Source organism: Triticum urartu, chromosome 6, assembly GCF_003073215.2.
Source record: "Triticum urartu cultivar G1812 chromosome 6, Tu2.1, whole genome shotgun sequence".
In the NCBI taxonomy this organism is placed as follows: Eukaryota; Viridiplantae; Streptophyta; class Magnoliopsida; order Poales; family Poaceae; genus Triticum; species Triticum urartu.
The window spans coordinates 186,501,601-186,511,753 of record NC_053027.1 but is presented as its reverse complement, the minus strand read 5'-3'; the positions used below and the strand labels follow the sequence as shown (position 1 = coordinate 186,511,753).

Sequence of the window (10,153 nt, the reverse complement as noted above, 5' to 3'; positions counted from 1 at the left end):
TCCTTCCTAGAATTGCCCATCCTCCACCGATCGCAAACCAAGCCATCAAAACCCTAGGTCTCTACACCATCAGGTGAAGATCATATACCACGGGTATATACCCTTGGTTTTTCCCTAGGGGAAGCCAAAGAACTGAGGGAGAGGACCCAGCCAGATTGTCATAAACCCCCAACGTCCAACATAAATGCATGCTTGGGAATCTAAAAGGAAAATGCATGTTTGGATCTTTTCTATAGTTTCCAGAAAGACAAACAGCACCAGGAGCCTTCGGAGCAGCATGGGACCTAAACGCATCTGCTAAACCCCGGCACCAACATGACAACAATAAGCGACATGATAAAAATCAAGTATATAACCGCCCTTTATTACCAAATTATTCTAAAGTACACATCTGGAGTGCTCAGTCAAACCAGCACCACAGGGAGGAGGGCCGAATGCGCTCCGCCTACCTAGGGGTTCTAGACTAGTCGTCTCAATGCTTGTGAGCGAGCTCCTTGAGAACATTGCCGAGGTCGGCCTCGCCCTTGGTGCTCTTGACCCACTTGGCCTTGATCCTCACCCTCTCGATGCTCTGCTTCACCGTCCTCGCAATGCTCGCCTTGGTCCTGCTCTTGAAGAACTCCTCTGCCTCATCACCCTTCTCGTCCGTGGCGAGCTGAGACAAATCAACAATGTTTCCTCCGTGTTAGCAGATTCAAGTTTCATTTGTGCACATGCATTTGCCTGTATGAGCGTGGCATATACTCCGTAACAGGTTATGACATTTACCGGTGAGACAGTGACGGTGATAAAATAGGTGAGCAGGTGTCCAGTGAAGGTCTCTGCTATGTAGTCCCAGTTTTCCTGAACCACGGACAAGGCATTTAGTTAGCACAGAAGAAGAACAAAAGAGAGCAGCAAGGCTAATCATAACCAGGGAGATGCAAAAATAGCAATGAATACCTTCAACCATGTCCATGCCACCTCATGCGCTGCTGCAGTCACTCCGCGGAGCACAAATATACAATCCTGATTCCTTACCTATGGATGCAATATATCATGAGTTAAGCTGGCTCAAAGTAAACTGTGTCATCGAAAACGTTCTATCGCTTCCTTGTTACCTCAGATGATAGCAGGAAATTCAGCGCTTCACAAACAACGTCAGGGTCAGGGGATGATGCCAAAGAACCTTCAAAGAAGAGGATCATAAATTTTAGCAAGATTCCACAAATATCATTGTAATTTGCAAATATAATCTTCAACAAAAGGGAAATATTAGCTTACCTAGCACACGGACTTTTTCCTGGCTCAGATCAGTTTCCCTGTAAATCTTCAGGAGAGATTCATACCCACTTTTGTTTGACTTGTTCACTGTCTGCATCAGAGCAACATATGCAGCCTGTACAATACAGTAAGATGGTTAACAAGTGGACTCTACATAGTTTGCAAGGTTATATAGCTATATGCTTAATTTAAGTTCTGTCACAGTGCTAACCTTTCGGACATCTGGTGGGAGGAGTGGCGTCTCTCTGTCTTCCAGAAAGACATTAAATCGACGGACAGCCTCTTCTATGGTAGCCTGATGGCCTAGTTCCGCCAGAGCAGTTAAGAGTGTGCCTCTTAACAGTGCATTCAGGTGACCCTCCCCACCCTTGGCATCCCAGCCAACTCTCCTGCAAAGGGCGGATTTCTGAAAGGTTAGAAGAGACTGCACGATAAACTATCCTTCCACTACAGAATGATAAAAAGTAAATAACTTACTGTGCGAATGGCTCAAGGAAGTCAATTAGGAACTTCTTCATATTAACCAACTCCTCAGGTGCAGCAACAGCCATCATCTCATATATGCTCAGGCTTGTCTAAAAGGGAAAGAACAAAAACGCTTTAGAACAAAATCAAGTTTAGGAAAAAGAAAAATTTATTAGAATAGGAAGAGTAGTACATTGATGGCATGTGCAAGCACAGTATACTCAGTCTCATTCTTGTACGCAGCAATCAAATGCAGCAACGTGACCAACTTCTGTTTACCAGCCATGCAGAGGGCATAGGTGTCATCAAGTACACCTGTATTGATCAGACAGTAATAATGTGAGAATAGTTGAACAGGGAAAGACTTACACAGTTGTAAGAAGCCATGCAAAAGTTTTACCATATCTGTCTGCTGCACTCAGTATGTTGGTCTCAACTGCATGCCTAAGTCGGGATGCAAGTTCCTCATCATAACTCACTCTGTAGAAACCAGTCTGATCGACATTAAGTTTAATCCAGAAATCATCTTTCTTTTGACATTCTACGAGCCCTGACAAATTGAAATCCTCCTGTTTTCCACGGAAAAGGAACTTTTGCTGAACTGAGTACGAACAGCAGCATAGTGTGATGGGAACCACCCATTGCCCAACTCCTTCAGACCCACTTGACAGGAACTGTGTCTGCAAAGAGACAAGACCAAAAAATGTTCAGAAAGCCACAAGCCAGAACAAAATTTGATAATAATGATAAAACATGTAAAGTTGAAAAGGATTTTGCAGATGTCCATGGCCAACCTGCTCCAGCTCTAGCTTTCCATCCTTTAGTTTTACGCTGACAACAGGATAACCTTGCTGCTTCGTCCAGGAGTGCATTAGTGTTTTCACTGGCTCACCAGACCCCTCTTCGAGGGCAGCCCACAAGTCCTCTGTCTTGGCATTTGAATATGCAAACCTTTTGATGTATGCAGCCAGCGATTTCTAGCAAAACGAAGAACAGTTGAATAAACTTCTTGTTTCCGCTCAAAAGCTATTTTAATTTTCAATTGACAGGTTCCCACGAATGTGAAACTAATGTGCAAGTTTAAGTTCCAATGAATAGTCTATATATAACTACAACTAAGATTGCATCTAGTTCACCCAACTGTCCAAATACATTAAGAAACTAACAGGGTATGTCCTTCTGAGCTAGGGGGTAGCATCTCAAAAGAAATCATACGGCCAGGCTCACATGATCTGTTAAACTTGCACACTGGGAAAAATAATTAAAGCAAACCTGGAAGATCTCAGCCCCAAGGTAGCTCTGCAACATTCGGATAACAGCAGCTCCTTTCCTATAGCTTATAGCATCGAATATCTCATCTATTTCATCAACATGATTTACATCAACCTGAAAATAATAGATAATAAGCCACATATACACATCAAGTAGTAAGATAGGTTATAATGTAAACAATTGGCATAGTGTGAAGGGCATGAATAGAAAGTTTAAAGTCTCTGCTAGTGCATTTAGGAGAATGTGATTTTTCTAAACCCCCCATCTTTCAGTGTGACAGGACCAAATTTCCCTCCAGAATATTACTGGAAATATGAGAAGCAGTTGACCTTTTCCCTCCCCTGTACAACATGAGTGCAGATCCCTAACAAAGTCATATCATAGCATGCTGACAGTGACGACATAATTGTTACCTCAATTGGATGTGACCCTGCAAGAGCATCCAACCTGAAACCTGTTGTAGATTCCTCTAGAAACTGAATCCAAACATTCCATTCTGGAAAGAAACGATCTGCAGCTAAGTAGGATACCTGCCATGACAGCAACATTAAATGAGCAACAACATGAAATAATTATAAGTTCTCAATATTTTGGTGTTTTCAGTTTCTTACCCATGTTGCAAAACCTTCGTTCAGCCATAGGTGTGTCCACCATTCCATAGTCACAAGATTTCCAAACCACTGGTGAGCTAATTCATGTGCAACAACAACTGCAACCTGGACAGATAAGAAGGAATTAACTAATTAGTTTTTAAAGGATGGTGTCAATGGCACATGGCCAGCAAATAGCATATGCACACTTACTCAACAAAATGACTTGCAGCATCTATCAGTGCTTATGTTTGTTATTAATTGCCAGACGAGAGAAATTTTTTATTTTGTTATGAGATTCAGCATTGTGCACTGATATACAACTAAATATATTTTCATGTGTCTTTGTAAAAGACCTAATGACGATAGAGAACCACATTCCCAACTTAGTACGAATGGTTGAAACAATAAAATCCCATAGAAACCCATGGGTCTCAGAGTGGGACCCATAGTACCTACCCTTTGCTTATTAGCAGCTGCAGAGTGTCGCTCATCAAATAGCAAAGCTGTTTCACGGTATGTAACTAAGCCATAGTTCTCCATCGCTCCAGAAGCAAAATCAGGAATGGCAATCATGTCCATTTTTGGGAGAGGATATGGCACAGCAAAGTACCTACAATTACAAATGAGCCATCATTAGCTGAACCCATGAATACAGTTTTACTCCCTCCGTCCGCGAATAAGTGTACTTCTAGCCTTTGTTCTAAGTCAAAGTTTTAAAATTTTGACCAAATATATACAAAAGAGTAGTAACATATATGACATAAAATTGATATATTATGAAATTACAATTCAAAACGAATCTAGTGATACTAATTTAGTGTCATAAATGCTGCTACTTTTCCCTATAAAGTTGGTCAAAGTTTTAAAACTTTGACTTAAGACAAAATCTAGAAGTACACTTATTCATGGACGGAGGGAGTGGGTGACAGATACTCAAATAAATACAATCACTTGAAAAGGTTTCCAGAAGGGGTACAAATTTAATAAATCATCATAGCATAAAAAATCATTTTACAAATTGGAAAGACTTGTTGTAGACACAAATGCCATCTCTGGGAAAGGTCACCATTTCAACCTATGGGACTTAGGCCCTGTTCTTTTGACGGCTTAAGGCATAAGCCGTCCCCTCCCCAGCTTATGTTAGAAGCCACCCCCCATATTCGTTGGGGCTTCTAAAATAAGCTGGGGAGGGGGCAGCTTATTTGAACTCGCCAAAAGAACTAGGCCATAGTAATCATCACATCATGAAATGAGCTTTTAAAGCAATATTTGGTAAAGTTGTATTGCATATAGATGGGAAAATACATGGTTCCCAATCAAGTGCATATACACAAACGCCTCAAACTAAAACATATAGATCAACCTATGGAACTAATGTTTCAGAATACAGAGGTGCATCAGTTTGACTAGCTATGTGCAATGGTAGTATTATTTACATCAGAATGTTTTGGTAATTATTAGAGTACCAGAACTTCCTAGACAACACTATTGGGTTTGAGAAATGCAGCATCTAGAGAGAACTACAACAAGAGCTCAAGACGACATTGTTAATCAATATACTAGGGCAGGAGATCAGAAAATTACTCCTTGAAGAGGATCAGTGTCTTCACAGCAACCTCTAGCGCAAACTTTCCCTGGGCACTCTTACCAACCTGTGTGTAAACACGAACACTAGTACCTGCAAAGGGGAAATGAGGCCAGCATGAACCGCCAAGAGGTGAAAGCGAAAGAGAGACCTATGGTAAGTAATGTGGCAGAGGAGCTACAGTACCATCCGCGGTGAAAGCTTCTACATAATCGAACATGCCGACAATAACGGCCACTAGGTATGTTGACATTATCGGTGATTCTTGAAAGTAGACAGTTTTGGTAGGACCATTGACCTTCTCTTCAACAACTGGCATATTTGACAAAGCAACGGTCTCAGACGGAACGTCAAGAGTAATTTTAAATACAGCCTGCATGGGTAAAAGGAACAGTTAAACCCAAAAGTATGTAATATAAGTCTGCTTAATATTTTATCCTTCTGTTCAAAAGATGCACCACAATTTAGCCTTCATTGAAAAAACAGAAAACATAAATGGCACATATTTATACTGTTAACTCTAGTCATATTATGACACCAAAGCAACTTGAAGTAAGCATTATATCTCATTATGGTATATAAGTTAAAATCAAACGATGCTGCTCCCGATGAATATAATCAGGCATCATGGAAGCATATTCCATAGGGTTGAAGGATACATCCAGCCTGTGCGGCCAAATTGTTTGGTTCAAATCGAGAGCTCGAGTAACAAAAGATTGAAAACACAGAATTTACTAATCCAACAAAGTGAAATACTAACCAGTTAACAGCCAAATTGTGCAGAATGGATAACATCACACAAAATTCATGGACTTCATGAAAGCTAACTATGAGGAATAGCAATCCACATAAACACTATACGTCACGCATTTCTTCCCTTCACCGGCACAACGGAAGTAATAGCAAACTATCAGCCAAAAACAAAAAGTAAAGCAAAGCCTTAAACCTTGAAAGACGGTTCATCCCAGCATGGGAAGCAGCGCCTTGCATCAGCAGGTTCAAACTGGGTTACAGCCATGTTCTTCTTCTCCCCATTGAGCTCATACACACTAACAATCAAAAGGGAAAAGATTATATTGTGAATATCTTTATAAATATAAACCTTTGAGATATCAAATGATTACCTTCTGTAAAAACCCTTCATCTTATCATTCAAAGTTCCTTGGAATGCAATTACCAAAGTTCCCTCCCCAAGAGGAAGCACTTCATTGAAGCGAATAATCAAGATCTCATCCTCCAGTGCACTGGTAACCTCCACAGGAAGTAATACCTGATACAAAAGATAGCATGATTCATGATCAAATATAGAATGAAGTGCCAGGCAGCCTGACATCTCAAGCAGGTGTAGTCTGCTCAACTGCACAGGTCCCCCAAAAGTTAGGGGCCCCCAACTTTACTCAGCACTCTATTACTACTAGTATAAATCATGAGTTACGCTTCAGATTAGCAAAGCATTTAATTGCCCAGGTCCGTGAATGTCACCGTCAAGCCACCCATTCACTTCTCACAATTCCAACTCTCTTCTCCATCTCGGTTTCCCCTTTGCTGTCGGACAAAGCAAATCAAAGCATAGCTACTAGCCTACTGATTTGTCTCCCCCGAACTAGTTTGTTGTTCCCAAGAAAAATCCTGTCGATGGCAATGAATCAACCTATTCTACTTTTACCTATTTCTAACATATTTATTCGTGAGCTGAAGCACGTGATTTTATTTCCTTATTTTGTTCTTCTGATCTGAAGCGCGGACCTGGTGCAGTGGCAGAGTCCTTCAATTTGTGGCCTGGAGGTCATGGGTTCGAACCCGCCTCAGCACTAATAATGATTTATTCTGCGGGATAAAAATCCCATCTTGGTCCAAAATATCTAGAAATACTCACATTACTCCAGAAAAAAAAGGATATATGACAATGCTTGTTTGGGTGCGACGTGATTATAGAAGACCAGATTGGTCTTATAAAAAAGGAATAAATCTAGACCGTTCAGTCAGATGGAAGCAGACTATAGCAGTGCAGATTACTTCTGGAGAAAAAGACTCTTCAGATTATAACAATGTAAATTATTCATAAGAAAAAAAAATCTAGACTGCTTATTTTGATGAGAGCGGGTTATAATAGTGCAGGATAGCACTTGGTACTAAATGTGTTGTAAATCACCTTTTGGGAGAAAGTAATCTTGCTGCAGAAACTATGAAGACTATACAAATTTTTATGATTAAATTTATGTCAGTATGAGGTCTAACTCCAGATTGTGCAGACTGATTTAGTATGTACGGTGTATGACCCTGGTGCCAGGAAAATGTTTGAAACAGTCTTTAACTGTGAAAGAAAAACAGTACATTCTATTCTAACGCAGATCATTTGCCTAATAATATGTAAACAATATAATGACTATTAATGTTGAGCTTTGCCTAATATGTAAGCAGCATATCTCTTCCTTTTCCAAATCTACACCTCATAGTGAAATATCACGATCACAATGTTCCATGGAGGCAATACATCCAATTTGAGTCAGTTGCAACTCGTAGGCAAAGAACCTATGAACCCCATAGTAAGCAGTGCACATCCAACTGTTGAGCTTTTAAGCAGCGCGAAATCGATCTCACTCACTCACTAAACTACCAAGGCAATGCTAACACGTCACCTTCCAAGGAGCAAAACCTAGCCAAAACCTAGCCGCTGGGCATAACCCCGTTCCAAAACCCCACCCGACCAATCGCCAAGGCCCAGCTTCCACATCCCAAACCTCACACGAATAGATCAAACCGAGGAACCAGTGACAATCGCGACGCGAGCAGCTAAGGTAGGTACCTGGCCGGAGCCCTTGGGCGCGAAGTGCACGTCCCCGGGGGACACGTCGAGGTCGGCGGCGTTGAGCACGAGGAAGCGCGTGGGCGTGGCGACGTCGACGTCGACGGACACCGAGCCCGCGAAGGTGCAGGCGGCGAGGTCCGGCGTGAGGCGCAGATCGTACCGGCGCGGCGCCGCGAAGCCCGGCAGCCGCGCCTGCCCCCTGAAGTGCTCCGCGCTCTGCTCCAGCTCCGCCGCCATGGTCACCGCGGCCGTCGGTGGAGTGTGAGGGAAGGAGAGATTTGGAAGCGTCGGACGCTCGGAGGAGGCGCTTTGGTTTGGCGATGAGTTTAACCAAAAGCGCTTTGGTTTGCGATTCTTCGGGCTTGGCGAGATGTTATAGTGGGGCAGGGCAGTCTTTGGTGGATGTACGGCACGGCGCAACCTACAACCAGACCAGTTTTTTTCGTTAATTGCACAGAAGTATGACAATTGAAGCATCACATATAGATTGGTATCATAATTGCTAATTTTTGCGTGTCAATATCAATATTGATTCAGGTTTTTGCAAAAAAGCCTAAAAGGCTGATTTACACGTATTGACTATTTTTGCAGAAAACCCCCTTGCTTTATACGTAATCACATAAATGCCCGTTATTTTTGCGGGAAAAATGTTAACGTGAGAGGGTTTTTTTTCGTTCGGACTTGTTTGGAAGTTTCCAACGAACTGGACAAATAAATAAAGGGAAAAATGTTAACGTGAGAGGGTTTTTTTTCGTTCGGACTTGTTTGGAAGTTTCCAACGAACTGGACAAATAAATAAAGTGAACGAAAAATCGCGCGCGCCAGGTTTCGAACCTGATACCTACAGCACGAGGCAGAGCGCGCTAACCACCAGACTAGAAGGCTGCTCGTGTTACTGTCCAGGCAGAATTTTCTTTATACAATAAACAAACGCTGGCCGGTGGTTGGGCCAACCAAGGCCTGTAATTGTTTTTTCGTTTCGCGTTTTACTGACGCGCGTGCTGGGCTCGTTCGCCCAGATTTCTTTTCTATTTATTTATCTTATTATGCTTTATTTTTCTTTCTGGTTTTGGCTTATTTTTAGGTTTTTCTTTCTTTCTTCTTTTATTCACAGGGTTCGTTTTTCTTCTGTTTTTAACATACTTACTAAAAAAATTTTAGATAGGCTTCAATACATGATGTTTTCAAATACATGATGAACATATTTTCGAATTTGCATGAACATTATCTTAATGTACACTGAGCACCTTTTCTGCGTATAGTGATCATTTTTAATGCTTGATGAACTTTACTTTACAAACAGTGAGCATTTTTTAATATATTGAACTTTGGGTTGAACATTTTTGTAATTTAGGTTGAACATTTTTTTAATATATACGATGAACATTTTTGTAATTTAGGTTCAACATTTTTTAATATATACAATGATTATTTTTGTAATATAGGCTGAACATTTTCTTAATACATGATGAATTTTTTTGACAGTGTGTATTTGAGAAAATGTCCAGCATGTTTTAAAAATTTATTGCGTAAAATCATTCTAGCATTTCGAGAAACACATCAATTTTTTAATAAAAGTTGCACCGTTTTAGTGCACTAATATGTAATCACAAAAAATTTATTAATATTATGATTAAAAAATAAGTAATTCAGGGCACGCAGCCGCGCTGGGCTCGGCCGCCGGCCCAGCGTGTCTACTATAATATAAAGGACCACCCGCCCGTAACCTAACACAAGCTTCGCTGTGGCCTTGTGGCTAGCGCGCTCGGCCTGCGAGCTGCAGGTCGTGGTTTCATAAAAAATATGTCACGTCGGCACCTGACAGACGGGCCCCAACAGTCAGATACACTGTTAATATGTATAAATTAGCCTTTTTTGTAAAAACCTGGACCAATGTTGGTATTGACATGCAAAAATTAGCAATCGTGGTACCAATCTGCATGTGATGCCTCAATTGTAGTACTTCTGTGCAATTAACTCAATTTTTTGCCTTGTGCTGGAGATAGGGCAGAACTACGAGATGGAAAGGAAAAGAAAACGTGCCAGCAAATCAGTTTTTTCTTTTCTTTTTTATTAGGGTGAAAACTCTTGTATACTCGGTCACAATGTCATTACAATCTGTGAGTGCTTGCTTGGCTGCAATTGGAGGACCAAAATTAACCCAAA

General features: G+C 41.2%; 1 protein-coding gene across 1 annotated transcript; it reads right to left on the bottom strand.

Moving 5' to 3' along the window:
• Nucleotides 1–334: 334 nt before the first annotated feature.
• Nucleotides 335–8,345, bottom strand: LOC125512265 (aminopeptidase M1-A). Its single transcript, XM_048677363.1, has 19 exons — nucleotides 7,985–8,345; nucleotides 6,303–6,448; nucleotides 6,125–6,227; nucleotides 5,365–5,551; nucleotides 5,178–5,271; nucleotides 4,050–4,203; nucleotides 3,612–3,716; nucleotides 3,414–3,530; nucleotides 3,001–3,114; nucleotides 2,523–2,705; nucleotides 2,129–2,408; nucleotides 1,922–2,043; nucleotides 1,741–1,838; nucleotides 1,475–1,652; nucleotides 1,264–1,378; nucleotides 1,101–1,168; nucleotides 943–1,020; nucleotides 769–843; nucleotides 335–655 (listed from the first exon to the last, which is right to left on the bottom strand). Exons 1-19 carry the CDS (start codon nucleotides 8,222–8,224, stop codon nucleotides 473–475), a joined length of 2,640 nt encoding a protein of 879 aa, XP_048533320.1. The 5' UTR covers nucleotides 8,225–8,345; the 3' UTR covers nucleotides 335–472.
• Nucleotides 8,346–10,153: the final 1,808 nt, after the last annotated feature.